The sequence below is a fragment of the Mastigoproctus giganteus genome, chromosome 13 (genome assembly GCF_048544385.1).
Source record: "Mastigoproctus giganteus isolate SK-2022 chromosome 13, ASM4854438v1, whole genome shotgun sequence".
Taxonomy (NCBI): Eukaryota; Metazoa; Arthropoda; class Arachnida; order Uropygi; family Thelyphonidae; genus Mastigoproctus; species Mastigoproctus giganteus.
Window position 1 is genome coordinate 147,644,718 of NC_143587.1, and position 22,693 is coordinate 147,667,410.

Genomic DNA, 22,693 nt, shown 5'->3' on the forward strand with positions numbered 1-22,693 from the left:
CTAGTGTTCGAAACAGATACCTTACTTAGTCATTGCATTTCCCTTGGTTTTGGTGGGTGGCTCCTGAACAAAACATCAAAATCATCATAATTGGAACAATAAGTACTTTCACTTAACTTATTTCATAATATTTTCTTTACAAGTACTTACGTGCATTTTTACTATGGGTTCGACAGCTGGTTCTTTAGATTATACTTTACCCCGTACTCATATTCTATATTATTATATACATATATAGTAGTTCTAGAGTTTTCTGGATTATTAATAGGGATGTCTGAGATAGAATGGCTTTTGTTCACTGCTTATTCCAATTTAAAAGCATTTTCTGGATGAAGGTGTTAAAATTTTTCAAATCTCTTCATCTGTGAATAATCTCAAGGAATGCAGATTTTCCAATTCCAATAGATTAAATCTTGTGCAACAGATTCCATGCACTTTATTCCACAGAAAGACTCGCTAATTAAAGGAGCTGCATTCACAAAAGTATGTAATTAAGAAGGAGAATATCTCAAAGAGGATAGTGAAATATCACATTAATTTACAGGTTAGTGCAATGCAGTTATTATCATAACTTTCTGAACCTCACTTGTACACATTTCTATAAACCAATGATTACTGGAACTTAATTTTTTGTTTCTTTAATCATTATAGAAGATATTGAACCAGATGACAAAGAAGCAAGTGAAAATCCTAGATTAGGTATGTATCTTTCATATATTAATTTACTTTATGATTTTACTTTAGCCACTTTTGAATGATTTTATTTGTCATCTTGGTTGAAAAAAGATAATAATAAAAAATGTGCAATCACTTCAAATGTAGTGGCTGAAAAATCACTTTGTTACCTACCCTTAAAGGGTAATGCAATAGATAGCACTTCTGCTTTCACATATGATATTGAAAAGGCTTGTACTTGGTTTCTGTTGTTGGCAGAAATTGAGTGATACTTTAATTTGGGATGAGAATAACTTTTTTTGCGATGAGGATTACCTGGTTTTATTTCCCCTAGGATATTTAGGCTTTTTTATAATTTCTAAAAATACCCAAGAATACTGTAGGAATAGTGTGATAAATAGCCTGCACTATTCCTACAGCATTCTTAGGTTTTTTGTAAGCTGTGATAACTAGTTGATAGCTAATTGAAGAATTTCTAGAGAACTTGAGATATAACACAAGTAAGGAATTCTTCCATGGTGACACATAATTTGATAGTACAGTGGGGCCCCAACATCCGATGGTAATTCGTTCCACAAAACCCATTGTATGTTGAAAATATTGTCGGTCCTGAGTTAATCAATAATACATTGATTTCCTGTAATTAATTCCCCAACAACACATAAAATAGGTATTTCTTGCATGTTATACTTCATTTTTACATTAAAAACAGACTTGAAGTGCAGAGCTGATGAAATCAATGGTGGCATAGTGTGGTGGTGGGACTATATCAAGTGTTGTGCATGTTTTGTTGCTACTGGGCAAAGAAACTGTCCAAGTGGACTGATTTTGACAACTTTTTTGTAGCTTCCTGAAGTCCAGTGTCACTTTTTGTAATTTTCTCCAACTCTTGTAGATCCTCTGTTGTTAGCTCACACTCATGAGTGTCAGTAGGATCCTCCACATCCTCTTCGCCAACCTCCAGACCCATTGATTTGGCAAGGGACAATATCATTTGTCAAAGCACCATCTTCAAATCCATCAGTGTTATGAATAATTAAAGGCCAGATCTTTTTCCAGACTGAATTTAAGTATCTGGTGGAAACACCATTCCAAGAACTTACAATCAGCCTCACACAGTCCAGCATGTTGAACTTCAACCTACAAAAATCTTTGAGGGTGAGAGCATTTCACCAGAGGCCGCTGCAAAGCAACTTGCAAACATTTTTGTGGTGTAGATTTTCTTGAAGTTTGCAATCACTTGGTGGTTTGGCTGAAGAAGAGCAGTGGTGTTGGGTGGCAAACGTTTGACTTGAACAAAGTCAAATTGTACCTGAAGAGATTGAACAAGGTTGGGATCATGGCCTGGTGCATTATCCAGCAGGAGCAATGCCTTCACAAGAAGCTTATTTTTCTCAAGGTAACTTTTCACTGAAGGACAGAAAACTTCAAGCTCCCATTCATTGAAGACATATCGTGTAACCCAGGCCTTCTTGTTACTGCGCTAAAACACTCCCAGCATGCATTTGTCGACTTTTGTTTTTTAAATACTATGAGGATATTAGAGTGATACATAAGCAAAGGCTTCAGCTTAAATATCAAGAGGCACAGAACAAAAGAGTGAGCCTATCTTTCATAGGCTTATGCCAGGGTAAACTAGTCCCATCCTTAGTTGATGTGTGTGTTCCTGGGATTTCGAAAATATTAAATTTATGATTACGATTGTTACAATTTCGTAAATGTTAAAAAGCTGCTGGAGAAGATAACCCTCCTGATCAACTAACTCTTGGAATTCCATTTTAAAGGTTCTCAGATGCTTTATTATCAGCATTGGATGCTTCCCCATGCCTTTCAACACTTTTGATATTCGCCCCTTTTTTTTTTTTTTTTTTGAAGCTGCTGGCTTTAAAGTCTTTAAAGTGCACAGCACTGCCACTGGTTGATGGAGCTTGAAGTTTCAGTTCGTCTTAGATCTGAAACAAACGTACAAGTAATGTTCCATGCACCACACATTGAACGATAACATTGTTTAACAATAACAAAGATGCTATTTGGTTAAGAACAATCATACAAGTGATGTTCCCTGTGGCACGCATCTAAAAATTTCCACCCACGTATCATTCCAGCTATATCGGAAAGCCATCGGTATCTGCAAATATCATCGGCACTTAAAATAAAAGATCATATAATTGGTATATCGGTTCCTGAGAATATCAGATGTCGATGTCATCATAAGTCGAAGCTCTACTGCATTGTGTTGTTTTAGAAGCATTAGCATTAGCAAAGGCACATGATGCAAGAAAGCAAGCTTATATAGCATCAGCCAAAAAAAAAAAAAAAAACCCTTATTTCACCCATCCACTCGCTCCAAATGTTTGTCAAGTTCTGCCTTGAATCTATTTAAGCTATCAACTTCTACAAGGACAGATGGAAGTTTGTTCCAACAATCAACTGCCTGCTGGCTAAAGGCAAACTTACATACATCTAAACTACAACAGACTTTGCTCAATTTGAATTTATGCCCTCTCAGGCAATTATTCTGAGCAAGAGGAAGAATCCCATCCACATTGAGCATGCTCAAACCATTCAAGGCTTTATACACCTCAATCAGATGTATTGTCAGATGTGTTTTAAAATTGGGGCTGTGTGAGAGGCTTAGGTAGCAGTGACAGGATCATTAGAAACTTGTAACTAATTTATTGATGTTGGATGTTTCATTCAGGTAATCACAGCTAGTGACATGTATCAAAGCACTCAATGACAAAGAAGAAATTTACTAGGATAAAGAGGTTATTATTTCATTAGCTATTAACTTAGCTATAGAAAGGCTGTTGAAAAGGGTGCAGAGAAGAACAACAGGATTAGTTGGGGATGCAAAAGAGTATTTCTTAACAAGAAAGATTAAAGCTAAAGCTCTATAAATTAGAGCATCTGAAATTGGGCATATGTGCGGTGACCTAATTAAAATGCTTAACCATTGCATTCCGGCATTATTTTCACTGTCTTCCCCATGCAGTAAGCTCTATGAAAAAGAAATAACTAGTTGAAATGTGATGATCAAAGTTATTTATTTTTGAGTTTACATGAGCTAATATATAAAACAGTTTAAAAGTGCTAATGCAGTATATCTTCCTGGAAGAAAATATTCACAAAGCCTTCCATCCTGATACTTGACAGTGTTTTTTACTTTAGAGCCCCTAATTTGAATTCCTTGTTTGTCCTTTTGGGTCGGCAGAGATACAATATCCAAAATATCTACAGAAATCTCCTCCTCCTAAATATACTTTGAAAAAATTTAGTTCTGTCACCATTCTTCAGACCAATATTTCTTTATATCAGTTTTTTCATTTAGTGCCACATTGGTAATAACTCCAAAAATCTTTGGCAAAGGATGCAGAGTTCTTTACTTATGTAAACTCTAGAAGGAAGGGGATGAATCAGATTGGTCCACTTGATATCGATGGTTAAACTGTTGATGATCCTGCTCAGGTAGCTAACAAACTAAATGAATATTTTGCATCAACATTCACACATGAGGATTTATTCAGGGAGGGGAATGCCAGAGATGTATTCAACTCTGGCAGTAAGTTAGATAATCTTGTAATAACTGAGAGTAAAGTGGAGGAGAAATTGTTGAAGATAAACACAAGAAAGGCACCTGGGGTGGATGGAATCTATCCAGTTATATTAAAGGCGGTGGCAAAGGAAGTAAGCAAATCCTTAGCCATAATTATGAGAGCTTCCCTGGACTCTGGGGAGGTACCCATGGACTGGAGATGTGCAAATGTGACCCCAATCCACAAAGGACGATCAAAGGGAGACACAGGTAATTACAAACCTGTTAGTTTAGTTTCTGTTCCAGGGAAATTAAGGGAGGCGCTGCTTAAAGAAGCATCGAAGGATCATCTAGACAAGACTTCAGTTATAGCGTGGACACAGCATGGGTTTGTTAAGGGGAAGTCTTGTCTGACTAATTTGATTGGATACTATGATGTAGTCACAAAGGAACTGAATGCAAAGAATAACTTTGATATTAGTATTAGTAATGGCCGAATGGTGCAAGAAAGCCTATATCTTATGCTGCACCAGCTAAAAAAAAAAAAAAAAAAAATCCGAATAAAACAATGATAAAAAAAATAAATAAAATAAAATTAATAAATAAATAATAATAATTAATAAAAGAAAAAGAAATTAAACCTATCATCCTGTGTGCTTCCCTGACCCGAAGGTACTATCCAGATGACCTTTGAATTTCCCCAGACTGTCAGCCTCTACCACCCATATAGGCAACTTATTCCAGTAATTTATAACTCGCTGGCTAAAATAAAACTTCCTGCAGTCCAATCTAAACATTTCCCCCTGTAACTTGAATTTATGTCCCCTGGTTCTAGCATCATTTATAATCTTGAAAATTTTGTCCTCATTCATTTTACTAATGCTTCTCAGAACACCTCAATCAAATCTCCTCTAAGATGTCTAGTTTTCAAACTCTGTAACCCACATATTCGAAGTCTTTCTTCATAAGGATGCCCTTTTGCCGATCTCACCAGACGAGTTCCCATCTTTGCACCCTTTCAATAAGCTCGATGTCTTTCTTTAGGTGCAGTCTCCATACTTGAACACAGTATTCCAAGTGTGGTCTAACAAAAACCTTATATAATGGGATTATCATGTCCCTATCTCTACTTGCAAAAGTTCGATAGATCATCGATAGGACACCATGGCCTTCCTTGCAACCTGTTTACAATGCTCAGAGAATTTTATGTCTGACCGTATCATAACACCCAAGTCCCTTTCCTCCAGTACTGGGTTTAGTTGAACTCCACCAAGTGAATAAGTTATTTTGGGATTACTGTCTCCCATGTGTAATACCTTTGTTGGATTAAAGCATAGCTGCCATTTTTCTGACCATTCCTGAAGTCTATCTAGGTCTCTCTGAAGAAGCTCAGCTTGACAGTAATCATTAACTACTCTACCAATTTTAACGCCATCTGCAAATTTAGACATCATGCCCTCTATCCCTTCATCGATGTTGTTTATGAAAATTAAAAACAACAGTGGTCCTAATACTGATCCTTGGGGAACCCCACTTCTCACATCAACCCAACCTGAAGAATAGCCATTTATCACAACCCTCTGCCTTCTGCCCTGAAGCCATCCTGCTATCCATTTAAGGATTTTCCCTGTGATTCCAACCTGTTCCAGCTTATAAAGCAACCGCTCATGTGGGACTGAGACAAAAGCTTTGCTGAAATCTAAATAAACAATGTTGAAATTATTCCCTAAATCCAGCTTGTGAGTGATCCTTTCAAAATAGCGAACCAGATTTATTAAACATGATTTTCCCATTACAAAACCATGCTGAGTATCCTTCAGAATTTCAATTCGATCCAAATGATCCTGAATTCCACCCTTGATCATTGCCTCCATGATTTTCCCTACCACTGAAGTCAGACTGACAGGTCGATAATTTCCCACTTCACTCTTAGAGTCACTCTTATGTATGGGAGATACAATGGCATTTTTCCAATCCAAAGGAATCTCCCTAGAGTCTACCGATGCTCTCATAATTAGCCTTAATGGTTCAATGCACTCACTTGCCACCTCCCTTAAGATTATAGGGTATATTCCATCAACTCCAGGAGCCTTACTGGCCTGTAGGCTCGAAAGTTTTTTCATTAAATAATCTTGCGAAATTTCAATATCATTAATTACATATTTTTCAACTTTTCAAATTACATATTTTTCAAATTGTGTTTCCCATTGCCACAAAAGGTTTTTCATTTGTAAATATCGATGCAAAATAACTGTTGAGTTCATCTGCGACAGCAGCTGGTGTATTTAATACTATCCCCTTTCCCTTACATAAAGGTCCGATCTGGTTTGTCCCGCTCTTCTTGGCATTTATATATGTGAAGAATTCCTTTTCCCCCCTCTTTGCTCTGTTTGCTAGTGATTTCTCATAAACTGCCTTTGCCTGTTGAACCTTTTCTGTGGCTCTATTACAGATCATCTTGTAGCTGTTATAGGCTTCAGTACTTTTTATTGCTCTGTAACCTTTCCATGCCACCTTTTTCTGCTCAATGCGTAATGTGGCAACTTCACTATTCATCCAACTTGGAACCCTCCTCGTGGAGTATTTTTTTAATGGTAAATATGCATTCAAGGCATCTGTGATTAATGTTTTAAAAGCATACCACAGTTCAAATGTGTTCATTCTCTGCGCAATATCTACCCAGTTAATAGAGGCCATGTAGTACCTTAAGGCATTGTAATTTCCTTTTCTGAAATTAAAACCCATTCCTTTGCCTTTTACTGCTGCTATTTCTCTCATCATCATCCGCCGTAGAACTCCGTGATCACTTCCTGCTACTGGTTCCTCTACTGTCAGCCCTGTTATGTCATCTGATTCATGTGTGATGATGAGGTCTAGGATATTCTTTTCTCTAATACTTTCCCTGACATGTTGATACAAATAACAGTCATCTAGTTGATTTAAAAATTTTTTTACTCATGTCGAGTTTCCTTCCCATTTACTCCAATCAATTAGAGGCAAATTTAAATCACCCATAATAAGACATTGACGCTTACTTGCCCATTCCATTTGCATGTAGAGGCTTTCATCATAATCTTCACAATCATCTGGTCCATAGATTACTCCTACTCGCATTATACCTTTGTTTCCAACTATCTCACACCATACAGATTCTATACTAGCATGTGAAACGTCTGAATCCGGGAAAGCTATCATCGCACTCAGGCTGCTTCTGATAAGAAGCATTATCCCACCACCCCTTCTATCTACTCTGTCCTTCCTAAATACATTATACAAGCCGTACTGAAACTCATCATCCCCAATTTCCATGTGGCACCACGTCTACGTAAGCTCTATTATGTCCGCATTACTTGTTTTAACCAGCAGTTCGAATTCACTCATTTTATTGACGACACTTCTAACATTACTATATAAACAATTAAGACTTACTGTTCTTGTATATTTAACAACCCTAACACAACCCTTAATTTTTTAGGCTCTCTTCCCTGACATTAGCTACCCGCTCACTTGAAACGTTTCTGCCCCCTGAACATCTAGATAATATGTCCAGTTGGGGTAACAGATAAGAACTCTTGAGGTAGGTGCAAGAGTTACTTTGACCAATATTATCAGATAAACACATATCAGTATTACCCACATCACCCGCTAACTACCTATTTCCCTGAACCTTTAAGGTATCCTCAATAATACTGGCAAAAACTTTTTCACCACCTTTGTTTAAGTGTATCCCGTCTCTACAAAACGAATTCCTTCTACCTACAAGTGTGGGCCATACTGATAGAAATTTCCCCCTTCCCCCCAAAGCCTTGCAGATTCCTTCAAGTCTTGAGTTAATCCACAAGGCTTTTAACATATAATCCCTCCTATTGTGTCTGGGCAGAATTGCAGACACATAGACATTGTGGCCTAGCTCGCGGCATTTCCTCAGCATGGTCCTGTATTTTTCCAACAAATCGTCAGATCGTGTACGTTTAATGTCATTTGTCCCCACATGAATAATAATATTCTCTTTACCCCCCCTTAAAATGTGACAATCTGTTGGTGAAGTTGTCGACTAATTACAGACCAGTTAGTTTAACTTCTGTTCCGGGTAAAATAATGGAGTCACTGGTTAAAGATGCATTGCAGGATCATCTAGACAAGACTGCAGCAATAATTCAAACACAGCATGGGTTTGTTAAGGGAAAGTTTTGTCTGACAAATTTGATTGGTTATTATGATGTGGTCACAAAGGAACTGGATGCAAAAAATAATTTTGATATCATATACTTGGATTTCAGGAAAGCTTTTGACACTGTTGCGCATGAAAGACTACTGTACAAATTGGAGCAGAATGGTATTAAGGGTAAGTTGCTACAATGGATAAAAGGATGGTTAAGTGGGAGAAGACAGAGGGTGGTAATCAATGGGTGCTGCTCTTCATGGACTAATGTTATTAGTGGAGTCCCACAGGGTTCAGTGTTGGGTCCACTGTTGTTTTGTATATTTATCAATGATATTGATGAAGGTATATCAGGCTTAATGTCGAAGTTTGCAGATGACACAAAGGTTGGCAGGGCTGTTAATGACAGTAATGGCAGTGTGCTACTGCAACAGGATCTAGATAATTTGGGCAGATGGGCTAAGAAGTGGCAACTGAAGTTCAACCTTGACAAATGCAAAGTACTGCATATGGGTAGAAGTAACCCCAGAGAAACGTACCAACTGTGTGGTACTACACTTAAGGTGGTAGAAAATGAAAAAGACCTGGGAGTAATTGTGCAGTCAGATATGAAGTTTTCTGAGCAATGCAGACAGGCTGCCAGGGCAGGTCATGGGGTTTTGTCAATGATATATAGGAATTTTGCTAGCAGGGAAAAGGAGGTGATTGTCCCTCTGTATAAGGCAATGGTCAGGCCACGCCTTGAGTACTGCGTACAGGTCTGGAGGCCTCATTTTAGGAAGGATGTAGATTTACTTGAGCGTGTACAGAGAAGAGCAACACGATTGGTGAGGGGAATGAAGGGATTCTCTTACCAAGAGAGGCTTAAGTTCTGCAAATTGCAGTGGCTGGAGACTAGGCACCTGCGCGGTGATCTGACTGAGGTCTATAAGGCCTTGAATGGGTTGAGCACGCTGAATTCTGATGGGATCCTTCCACTTGTTCAGATTACGAACCTACGGGGACATAAGTTCAAATTAAGAAAGGACAGATGTAGAATAGATGTGCGGAAATTTGCCTTTAGCCAGCGGGTGGTTAATTGCTGGAACAAACTTCCATCTGTCGTTGTGGAAGTTGATAGGTTAAATAAATTTAAGGAGGAACTGGACAGGCATTTGGAGGGAATGGTGTGATTTTTTTTTTTTTTTTTTTTTTTTTTTTGGCCGATGCTGCATAAGCTCCTACACTTGCTTTCTTGCATCATGTGCCACTACTACTACTACTACTACATCATTAATAGTTGCTCCCGGCAGACATACCCTGGTTCTACTCCACTTATCCTTATTACAAAAAATATTCCCCGTTTCCCTGACAATGGAGTCTCATAATAAAACAATGGCCTTTTTAACCAGAGTGGTTTGCACTTGGTTTTTCTGGTTTGAGGCCCGAATTGGGTATGCATCACTTGGTAGATTGCTGGAGTCTTGTGTCCCTGACGAGCTCCCAGGTGCATTATTCTCGAGGGTAAGTACCCATTTTTTCAGGGACTTAAATTGTTCCATCAGTGCACCAAATTGTAATTTAAGATTGGTGCACTCCTTACATCAATCACAAAGAAAAGAATCCCCAGGTGAGCTATGATTAGTCACCAGGTTGACCTTGGAAAACATTCCACAGGGTCCACAACAGATTAAATCATGACTCATCCGTAAATCGCCATCGGCTATTTCCATGTGAGTCATGATACCCTGTGATGTGTTTAAAGCACATAACTACCATTACAAAATTAGCCAAATATCAATGAAAATTAACTTTAAAAAAATTATATCTATAATATTATTAAAATCAAACTGTTACAGGAAAACCTATAACAAAATAATCCAACAATATCTAAATAAATCAAATATTTAAAAGCACTAATCCAATCCACTTAACAGAGGAGCCCTGATGAAGCATGTCCGCTCACCTCGACTGCCAACAGTCGAATATCATATATTTGGATCTTAGAAAAGCCTTTGATGCTGTTGCATATGGAAGACTGCTGCACACATTGGAGCAATGTGGCATTGGAGGCCAATTGCTGCTATGGATAAAGTGATGGTTGAGTGGGAGAAGACAAAGAGTGGTAATCAATGGACACTGCTCTTCGTGGACTAATGTTATTAGTGGAGTCCCTCAGGGTTCAGTGTTGGGTACACTGTTGTTTTCTGTATTTATAAATGATATTGATGATGGTATATCAGGCTTAATGTCCAAGTTTGCAGACAGTACGAAGGTTAGCAGGGTCTAGAAAAGTTGAGCATTTGGGCTGAGAGGTGGCAAATGAAGTTTAACATTGACAAATGTAAAGTACTACATATGGGAAGCAATAATCCCAGAGTAATGTATCAACACTGTGGTACCACACTGACAGTGGAAGAGAATGAAAAGGACCTGGGGGTAATTGTGCAGGCAGATATGAAGTTTTTTGAGCAGTGTAGATGGTCTGCAAGAGTAGCTCATGATGTCTTGTCAAAGGTATACAGGAATTTTTCTATCAGGGATAAGGTGATTATCCCCTTGTATAATGCAATGTTCAGACCACACATTGAGTACTGTATACAGGTCTGGAGGCCTCATTTGAAGAAGCATGTAGAGCTGTTGGATTGAGTGCAGAGAAGGGCAACAAGATTAGTGAAGGGAACAAAGGGTTGCTCTTATGAAGAAAGGCTTAAATTTTTCAAATTATAGTGTCTGGAGACTAGGCACCTGTGAGGTGATCTGATTGAGGTGTATAAAGCCTTGAATAGTTTGAGCATGCTCAATGCTGATGAGATTCTTCCTCTTGCTCAGAATAATCACCTGAGAGGGCATAAATTCAAATTGAGGAAAGACGGTTGTAGTGGGTGGAAGTTTGCCTTTAGCCAGCGGGTGGTTGATTGCTGGAACAAACTTCCATCTGTCATTTTATAGTTGATAGCTTAAATAGATTCAAGGCAGAACTTGACAAACTTTTGGAGCGAGTGGATGGGTGAAATAACGGGTTTTTTTTTTTTTTTTTTTTTTTGGCTGATGCTGTATAAGCTTGCTTTCTTGCATCGTGTGCCTTTGCTAATGCTAATCTCCTTTAGTTCATTTAATGAAACCTAAACCCAATCATGCCATATGGAACAGTCAGAAACTATGTTATTTTTAAGAGTTTCTCCACCCGACCCCAGTTTATTCAGCAATATCTAACAATTTCACAATCAGAAAAACCTTTACTTGATGGCATGTGTAAATACTTTACTTTTATACAGAGTATAAGTTACTTTGTGACTTCACAAAGAAAAACAGTGAAGTCTTTCTTTGTGAAAAACAATGCTACCTGCTGTTAACAATTTAATATAAACATCAATGAACATCCACTTATTTTTTTCAGATCATTTATATGAAGTATAAGTGGATGGTAGTACAGCAGGAAAACTGAAACACCAACAGTTGCACCAGTTTCCACACTGGATGTGGGGATAGGAAAAAAAACAAAACAAAACACCACCTGCTGTTAACTATCCAATATGAACATTGATTTAGTTTTCATCCGATTGATTATATGAGGTATAAATAAATGGCACTACACTGGGGGAAAAAAATTCATAATCAGAAACACCAACAGTTGCCCCATTTGAGACATTTGGACTTCAAGACAAAAAAAAAAAAAAAAAAATCCCCATTGCTTGCTGTTAACAATTGGATATAAATGCATATTTAGTTTTTCAGATTGGTGATATGAAGTATAAATAGATTGCTGTACTGTGGAAAAACAAATTTAATAATTTGAAGTGCTATTGTTTTTGGCACCACAACATCCAACTGAAAGAGATACAAAAAAAACAAAAAAAAAATGCCACATGCACTTAATAATTGAATATAAACATTAATAAAAATGGATTTTGCTTTTCAGATTGTTTATATGAATTGTAAATGGATGGTAGTATGATAACTAGAAAACAAATTCTGTGATTGGAAATGCTGATGGGTGTGCTGAATGGACTGGAAGTGGAATTTTATAATGTTGCTCTGGCTTCAAACATCCGACTTCAAAGGGTTAGAGGTTTGAAAATGTAAAGTAAATTCTGATGGTACTGTTTGTACTTTTTTTTTTATCAGTACCCCCCCCCACACGAATATAATTTAAAATGAAAAAAGATGATTGCTGAATAGGCACACAGATATTTGTCTTTTGCAGAGTGTAATTGATTGTTGGGATAAACAAACTTGCTCTTGATACCATGGAGGTAGGAAGCTTTAATATGTTTAAAGAGTGTTTGGACAAATTATTAAAAGGGAGGAGTAAGTGATTATTTATTTATTTATTGTTTTGATGATCTAGTATATAAGCATACATTCTTAGATGATCTTGTTAATACTGTAAAGGATAAACAAAAATATGCTTTCAACCAATTCATAATTAGCTATTAGAACTGGACAGGTTATGTAAAATTAAACATGGATTGTAAACCTAGATGAAACAGATGAGCATATTGTCGTAAAAATAGTCATATGTATATTAATAATTTAAATAACATTACAGCCTTCTGAGAGGATCTTGAGGTTATACAAAGTGTTGTTAAAGCTTTAAACTTGATATTAAGGCTGTTAACTAAATGAAGACTGTATGTGCTAGAGAAATGCTGTTAAATGAGTGAGTTGGATCATTGGGCTCTTTGAATGTTATTTGGGTTCCTTGCAGTTCAATTTCCTGTGATGGAGATAATTCTGTGATGCTTTTGAGAAATTTTGAAGTTTTGTGAAAATGAAAACTTTGTACATAAATATGTTTAAATATTAATTTCTTCTTTTTTTTTTTTTGACATGATTTTCTAACATTAGAGTAAAATTGTATAGGAATAATTTTTAAAAAATTGTAAAAATATACTAAAAATGGTTAAAAAATGTACTCATTATTCGTTGTAAACTTATTTCAGTTTCATCAACTTGTGAATTCAGATTAAGCTGCTAACGATAAGAGGTTGTTAAATTTAAAAAATATATATAAAACTTATTATTTGTTTTATGCAGTGACCAGTGTCACTGCATTAAGGTCATAGTGAAATGCTTTATCTCAAAATGCATGCACTTTTGCACCCTTGCAATAGTACTGGACCACTCAGTTACAAAGCCTCTTTTAGTATATAGTTTAGTATGTGTATATAGCAGTCTTGAAGTCACTCTAGTTTCATCCTTAAAGTCAATACAAATGTATAACGAAAAAAAAAAGTATCAAAAACTATCCAAGAACAATAGATACCTAAATATCAAAAATAGAAAACTTTAATCTGTATGGGAAAAGGTATCGTTGTTTGGGGGAAAAAAAAAACCTCCATTCTCTCAAAATAATGGATAAAAAAATAATGCTGGATGAAATGAAAATGTGAAAGCATTCAAAAAGGCATTTTTTAAGAATAAGTGCTTTATTTTTTGAAAGCTCTTTGTATTATAGAGCAAAGTAAAAGAGGAACAGTTTGAAATTAATATGTAATCTAAACCAAAAGAACCATAAAATGGTTCAATGCACCGTAGAGTTTGGTTAAAAGGAATAGACAAATGTTAGACATGGATGCAAATTTAAAACTTCAAAGAATAAAAGGTGTGGGCATTGGCATACATCCATTTGCATTCCCAATTTATGATTGTTAGAATTATTCAGCACATCTCAGAGTGTAGAACTAAAACTTCTCAATAATATTATAAATGAATATACAAAAATCTGAAAATAGTGATGAACCAGTTTTCATTTGTTAGGACTTGAATTGAAAACAACAAAAGCTGTAGTTATATACATGATGTATGTTATGGAAAACAGTTTACCAAGGATAATTTGTTCAGGAATTTAATTGTATTTTGCTTCAGTGGTATTAAGGTTTCTATAAATGTGAAATTTGGTATAGCAACCATAGTTTTAGATGGTTTTTGAGAATATTGCAAATTTTGTGAATTTTGTCATAGACTCCAATAAACTTTAGATGATATATCAAAAATAAATCACTTCAAATCATACTTATATTTGAATCTTACTTATGTCTTAGAGAAGATTGTGTGTGTATGGGTGTGTGTGAGACACTGAGTTGGCTTTGTATTACTATTAGCCATATAGGATAAGGCATTTTCCTACTCACATAGGTAAATTTCTTCAGCTTGTCAGCTGCAATTACCTGTGGAGGCAAATTGTTCCAGTAATCAACAATTTTCTGGCTAAAAGAAAACTTCCTACAATTTAGTGTAAACCTCTTTCCTTGTAATTTGAATTTATGGCCCCTAGTTCTGGTATCTTTTATGATAGTGAAAAATTTTGCCTTCATTCATTTTACTAACCCCTCTCAGAGACTTATAAATTTCAATCAGGCCCTACTAACACAGGATTGCTTTTCTCCACATGTAAGACCTTATATCTTGCTGCATTAAAACAGCTGCTACTTTTCTGATCATTCCCGAACCCTGTTCAAGTCATCCTGAAGGAACACTGCTTGGCATTGATCATTAACAACTCTTCCAATCTTTACATCATCTGCAAATTTTGACATATCCTCTATTGCTTAATTGATGAACATGAAAAGTGGTCCATGGACCAATCCTTGGGGGATCCCACTTCTGAAATTACACCAATCTGAAAAATATCCATTAATCACAACCCTCTACCTTTTCCTTTGCGACCATCCTGCAGCCCATCTTAGAATCTTGCCAGTAATCCCAGCATATTCCAGCTTATACAGTAACCTGTTATGAGGGATGAAGTCAAATGCCCCACTAAAATCCAAAGAAACTATGTTGAAATTGTTTCCTAAATCTAGTTCATGAATAACTGTGTGAAAATAGTTTACCAGGTTAGTTAAACATGATTTCCCTTAATGAAACCATTGTGTGACCTTCAGAATGCCATTTCTAACTAAATGTTTCTGGACTGCACATTTAATGATTGTCTTCAGTATTTTCCTACCATCTGACTAACCAGTGTGTAGTTACTGACTTCATTCTTAGAACTGTCTTTGTGTATTGGTGATATGTTGGCACTTCTCCAATCCAAAGGAATCGCTCCTGAGTCCAGTGATGTTCTTATGATTAACCCCAATGTTTTAATGCACTTTCCAGCCACTTCCCTCAAAATTACTCAGTATATGACATTAGCTCCAGGGGCCTTACTTGCGTTTAGGCTTGAAAGTGTTTGGAATTTCAATATCACTAATTTCATGCTTTCCAACTTCACTGCACAACTCCTTCTCACCACAAAGGGTCTTTTGTCAGTAAAGATTAAGATGAAGTACTTATTTGATTCATCAACAACATCATCTGGGTTATCCAAGACTTTCCTGCCCTCAGTTACAATTGTTTGAACTCATTTGTTTTCTTCTTTGTATTCACATATGTGAAAAACTCCTTATCCCCCATTCTTTGCTCTCTTAGCCAGTGATTTCTAATACTCAACCTTGCTACTCTAACATTAATCACAATGCTTAGACTTCTTCCCTACAGCCATCCTGCAGTCCATCTTAAAATCTTGCCAGTAATCCCAGCATGTTCCAGCTTATAAAGTAACCTGTTATGAGGGACTGAGTAGAATGTCTTGCTAAAATGGTGTGGTACTATTACATATCAACTTGTAGTTGTTGTAGACTTTTTAACTTTCCCATGTCATTTTTTTTCTTCCGAGATTGGCTAGCTCTGTATTTATCTGTCTCGGCATCCTCCTCATGCTATATTTTCTTAATGGTATATATGAGTTTGTAGCTTCTGTGATTATTGAGAGAGAGAGAGAGAGAGAGAGAGAGAGAGAGAGAGAGAGAGAGAGAGAGAGGTTAAATAGTGTTGCAATTTCCGTTCATGGCCAGAGCAAGAGGTATTAAATAACATTAAATAACATAAGACATTAAAGAACAAAACAAGATGACATTAAATCATATAGGGGATTTACATAAGGCATTAAGGTGACGAGAACTGTCATTAAACAAATTAATTACAAATTAAATTATATTACAGAATTTACTAAATCTTACCATGAGATTTAGAACATTAAACTTAAATAACCAAATGACAACTGATACATATACTATTGTCCCCACAGTTCATGGGAGAGAGCATCACGAGCAGTGCCAGTCTCATTTCCCTGTTATGTTCGTTTCTTAATTCACAAGGACCTCCAAGTGGTGATGAAGGGTATCCTGTATTTGGATATGATGAAAGAAGGCTTTTCCTTGTGCACACTGTCTGGACCAACTCTGAGTATTCCTTACTGGGGTCAACTGGAGCAGTTTCACTTCTGTCTTGGATGGTTGCGATTGGATGTAACGCTTTGTCAAAGGACTGTGGTGCTACATCCCCAGGGATCATCACCAATCCCAGTTTTAGTTAAGCAATTTGGTGATTTATTGCTATAAAGATATTCACCTTTCCTCTGCAAGCTTGCCCAATTAATAGATGTCACGTAGTGCCTTAAACTGTCATAGTCCCTTTTCTGAAATTAAAACCCGTGCCATTACCTTTAATTACTGTGACATCTTTCTTCACCTTCCAACTAACTACTGCTTTATCACTATCTGCCAATGTTTCATGTTCTATAAGCCCTGTGATGTCATCTAATTCATGAATAGTGATGAGATCTAGAATATTCTTACCCCTAGTATTTTCTCTAAATGCTGATAGAAATAATAATCATTTAGTTAATTTAAAAATTATGTTACTCATGGTGAGTTTCTCTCCCACTTATTCCACTCAATTACAGGCAAGTCGAAATCAGTCACACTAAGACTTTCACGCTTACTTGTCCATTCCATCTTTGCAATCTTCTTGTCTGTAGATTACTCCCACTCTTATTATTCGTCTGTTTCCAACTAAATTACACTACATAGATCCTGTACTGGCAGGCAAACCTTCTGACTCAGAAAAAGCTATTTTTGTGCTCATGCCATTTTTGGTAAGAAGCATGAGTTCTTTGCACACACTTCTTGATTAGACCAGGGTTCGAGCCCGTGACTACCAAATATGGAGTGGAGGATGCGGAAAGGTCAGGGAATGACCACTGCATATCCCCGGAGCAATATGGCCTTAGTTGCTAATGCTCCTAAAAACCAAATGACAACATAACAACAGCTTTGTACACTAAATATGTGTAATTTATAGGTATAAAAAAAAATTAAAAAAAAGACTTGTGTATGTGTATTATGATAGGTATGAAACTGATGGAGTGTATGTGTTGTGAATTTAGTTTGCATGACAGGTGTCCCCACCAGATTGACTGCGGTGAGAGGGTAACCATCCCAGGAATTCCCTCTGCCATTGCTGATACCATGCTGTTCTTTTCATAATGGCATGGAATGCTAACAATGCCTTGACCATTCTGGCTGGTTGGGAGGTTGTAGTACTGACAACAATGCCTAAATGGTGGCCAAACCCCACATGTGGCTATTTTACTCTGGCCCCATAACTTTTATTCTACCATTCTCTTACCAAAGGACTCTCCCCCCACACTTTTGCCTGATGGGCCCTACCACCCTAAATGCTAACAGCCTTCCCATAGAGGGTGGGTTGCCTCAGCAGGGGTGCTCCTCCATCCCCTATTATTCTTCTATTTCCTGCCCTATCATCCACATCCTTACTCTTCCCTCTTTTCTCCAATACATGAACTGTCATCTCCCACACTCATTTCCAATTAAAAAAAAAATTTTTTTTGCCTTCCCTGAAAATCCTAGGCATTGCCAAGGTTCATACCACCAGACATATGCAACCGTACTGCCTGTCCCACTTCCATATGATAAAGGATGGACAGTGGTGGACTTTAACCTTCCAAGGGCTGAAAGGCAAAGAGACTAGCACACTCCTATACCTTTGTATTACCTACGCAAACTACACTATCCCAAAAGATCATCACAGATTTGGAGGAAAACCCCGAAAACCTGCCCGGCAAGACCTGCAACACTGTACATTACATACCAGAGTGAAAGTCATTATACTCAATTTCCAGATGACACCATGTTTCTGTTAGCTCTATTATGTCAGCATTAATTGTTCTAACCAAGAGTTCAAATTCACCCATTTTATTGGAAAAAATTCCTCAAAGTACTGTCTACACAGTTAAGACTGTGTACTCATTTGAAACATTGAACATATTGCCAGCATCAGCTGTTAGCAACAGACAAGAATTTGGAAGATGTTTTGAGAATTCTTTGACTCATATCATCAGATAAATGCATGTTACCCTTCTCACCTCCCTAACTAGCAGTTTCCGTGAACACTTAAGGTGTTATTAATAACACTAGCAAAAATCAAGCACCACATTTGTTCAAATGAATACTGTCTCTGCAAAATAAATTCCTTCTCCCTACAAGTGTGGGCTATGCTAATTAAAAAAAAAAAAAAAAAAAAAAAAAAATTCCCCAAAAGTTTCTCATGTCTTGAGTTAATCCACAAGGTTAGTATATAATCCCTTGTATTGTGTCTGGGTAGAATTGCAGACACATACGTTCTGATCTAACTCACTGCATTTTTTCAGCATGGTCTTATATTTATCCAGTAGATCATCAGGTTGTGTTTGTTTAACACTTTTGCTGCTGTAAACAAATTTTCATTAAAACAATGCATTTTTGTGCCTTGAATGCAGTTGTGCATCTGCTCAGTTGCAGTCAATAAATGAGTGCTGTAATAGGAAAGGTACATGAAATAAAAACTGAGCAATATCAGCAGACTGATTGAACCATGGACTATTGCATTATGGCTGGGATTCTTCTTTGTGACAAATCCATTGTCTAGAAAGCACTATAAAAGCTGTATACTTGGTTCACAGTTTCATATGGTCTCTGCTTATATTGAAGTTATTTTATCTAGTTTAAAGAATAGGTAACATTGTTTTGAAGATTATGCTTGCTGAATTTTAATTCTTTAGTTTATATGTCTACCTTAGGACATTGTTGGCAGCTCTTCGTCATCATTGTCCCAGTCTTTCTCATGATCTCTGAGAGCACTGTAAAAGCTGCATACTTAGTTCACAGTTTTATATGTTCTTTGCTTATTCTGAAGCTATTTTACCAATTTAGGTTATTCTATAAGAAGAATAAATTTTTCGAAGATTATACTTGCTGAATTTTAATTCTTTAGTTTGTGAAAAAAAGAACATCCCTTAGTGTGTCTACTGATAAAATTTTGGTAAAAAAGTGTTTTCTTATAGAAGGGTTATTATAATGGGTCGTTATATTGGAACCACAGCCTGGGATCCGTTATAACAACCAAGGACTAAAAAGTAACAGGTATGAACTGCATGTTAAAGTGGATAACATTTAATCAGCTTTTTTAATGTCACCTGATACTGAAATAGAATTCTATTGAAGTGATGCAGATTGTGAATCTCATTCAAATACATCTGTTGATGGTAGAATGCTACAAACAATAGGGCCCTAGGCAGAAATGTATTTGGCACCCTTGAGATACTTTTATTAAATATTATTATAAAAATTTTGTATTTCGGCAACCCCAGACGTTAGCATCCCTATGCCCTGCTTACTAGGCTGACTGTGTTCCGCTGGCCCTGCCAGCATTAGTTGGAGTAATGAAACAGATGAAATCCATTTACTAAAAAGCATGGCCTACTTGTTCCAGTACCCAAGAGAGGTGTCCACCACACAGAAATGACCCTCACAAATATAGGTTGGCAGCCAGTGTGTTAAATATCATTAGTCCTCGTGTGATTAATAATGCTCTCTTTATGCCGGGGGGCATAAAGAGAACATTATTAAAATCTGACAATCTGTTGGTAGCTTATGCTTTTGGCAAACACACTGTGATTCTAGTCTATTATGTTTATTTCAAAAATGTTATCTGACAACAGTCTCCCAATAAAACTAAACTTCTGGAACCAGAGCAGTTTGCACTTGACTGCCCTGTTCTGGGACCCGAATGTGGGATGATCACTTGGCTGGTCATAAAATACTAGAGTCCCTGTTGAGCTCCCAGTCAAATTTGTTTCTAGGGCAAGCATCCATTTCTTCAGTGACTATATTCTAAATTCTTCTAGTAATGCCGCAAGTTTTAATTTGAGGTTGGTGTACCATCGGGTGCAAAGAAAAAAAAAACATTAGTTGAGCTTGGTTTGTCTACTAGATCAACCATTATAAGGTTTATATATAATTTATATATTATATAAGATTGTAGTTTGCACGATATCAGTTTTTGAGTGTCTGCAAGGAAGATGGGTCAGCATCAAGATCTTTCCTGACTTCGAACAGGGGTTATCGTGGGGGGAGGCAAGACATGCATGTGCCAGTATCTTGACAGCAGCCAAAATGATTAAGTGCTCCTCGTTCTTTGGTATCATGAGTCTTCTGTAACTGACTGAACAGCAGTAGGCCACGTGTGGTTGCCATCTGTGGTGAATGTTATTTGTCTCATCTCATAACATAGCAGGGACATAATGAAGTGGCCCATCTAACCACCCAGTATAACATAGGAATAGCAACTGCCTCTAGCAAGAGCAATGTAGAAATAGCAAGAACAGCTTCTGATCTCCATGAAACGCTCTACACCAGCATTTTGAAAATGTTCACTGATGTTTTCCACCATTTTGCCTTTGAAGTGGTGCTCAGTTCTGTTTTGGACAGTCTCCTCTCACATGCATCCAGTACATCTTAGAGGTTTTCTATGGGATTGAGATTAGGATTCTGGGCTGGACAGTGAAACTTTGCAATGCTCATGTTCTCAAACTAGTCTGTCACAAAGTAACATGCAGCATTGTCCTACTGATACAGGTATTGGCCTTCCCTTATGTGCTGTTACAAAACAGGTAATGCATTATCCAGGACATCTAGACAGCAGAATTCATAGTTTTTTCTCAAAAGAACCAATGGTCTCAAACCATTGGTTCTTTTGGGAAAAACAGTTGCAGACCATCACACTGCCTCCACCAAACTTCATTGTTGGGACAATATAGTTCAGCAGGCAGCTTTTTGTGGGTATCTGGCACATCCAGCACTGTCAGACTGGCAGACCATGTACCATGACTCTTGACTCCAAAGTGCAGCTTTCTGTTGGAGTACAGACTAAGAATGGCAGGCATTATATCAATTACATCATATCAAATAGTTTGGCATTAGTCTGAGTGATTAATGGCTTATGGATGGTTGCACGACCATGATAACCCATATCATTCAGCATCTGTGCACAGATTCTGAATGTTCTAATCATGAAGATGATTAGAACTGTGTGTTCTAATCATCTTCATGAGAGCCTATGTGTGCTGTGATAATGTTGATCTCCATTAGGAGTGGATGATTCTTTGCAGGACTGTCCTGCCAAGTTTGCCAGTGGTTTTCTGCATCTTTTTGTTATTGTTTTAGCACTAGTCTGCTTGCTTTCAGTTGCAGATCACATCAGTAATCATTGAGCTAGGGGTCTTCAGCATACATTTAATTTACATTTAATTTTCAAGTCACATATTTTCAATTTTTTTTTTTTTAGCTAAGAAATTAGAAAGACAGTAACATTATTTAAAACTTAAAATCCCACTACATACTACATAAAAAATCTTGTAATAGTCTGCATTGTTATACTATTACCTCTTAGTTTGTGCAGTAATTCTAAATTAATTATAGACTATAATCATGCCTCAAGCAAGAGCAGCAAAACAAAAGTTCAAAGTAGTGGGAATGCTTGGGAAAGAACTATTGATGGCAGTTCTCTCTCTCTCTCTCTCTCTCTCTCTCTCTCTCTCTCTCTTGTAAATCATAGCTACATTCGTTGTGCCTAACTGGCTTTATTGCTGATTACCTTTTGTGGGATGTAATATGGTCAAGGGGATGTCTTTGTATAATTTCAACGTAGAGTATGTGAGGACCTTAGGTACCAACTCAGCATTCCAATGGGCTTATATGAGGGCTTGAGGAATTGTATTAATGCCCTCAAAAAATTTAAAAAGAGGGATCCCTCAAGCACTCCGCCCCAAGCACAATTTTTGAGATTACACTAATTCAACACGCTACACAATGAGAACCTCCATGACAGACCAAACTGGTCCATAGGAGGTATCTGTTGTTGTTGACTCTGTTCTCAGGGAGCTGAAAATATTCTTTGTAAAAAGAATTGGTAGAATAGGATTAGGGTATGTCTGCCTGGAACCAAAGTTGATGACTTTATAGACAGCTATAATCTGTCTATAAAGCTGATATTGTTGTGCACGTCAGTACTATGATATTAAGAATAGTAGAGCTGAGAATTTACTTAATAAGTAAAGGGCAATGTTGAGAAAAAGTTGCAAGTTAGAATTAATGAAACTATCTGCAGTTCTGATCAGACACAACAGGAGAGAATACATGATGAGAGCCTTGTCATTCAATTTGGTTCGAGAG

At 37.0% G+C, this 22,693-nt stretch overlaps 1 protein-coding gene across 1 annotated transcript in view; it reads left to right on the plus strand.

Moving 5' to 3' along the window:
* The window catches only part of LOC150076513 (muscle calcium channel subunit alpha-1-like), a 1,171,392-nt gene that overhangs the window by 208,993 nt on the left and 939,706 nt on the right, over positions 1–22,693 (plus strand). Inside the window, exon 8 of the mRNA XM_090387375.1 lies at positions 652–699. Coding sequence (XP_090243501.1) covers positions 652–699 — 48 coding nt within the window. The remainder of the gene's footprint in view (positions 1–651; positions 700–22,693) is intronic.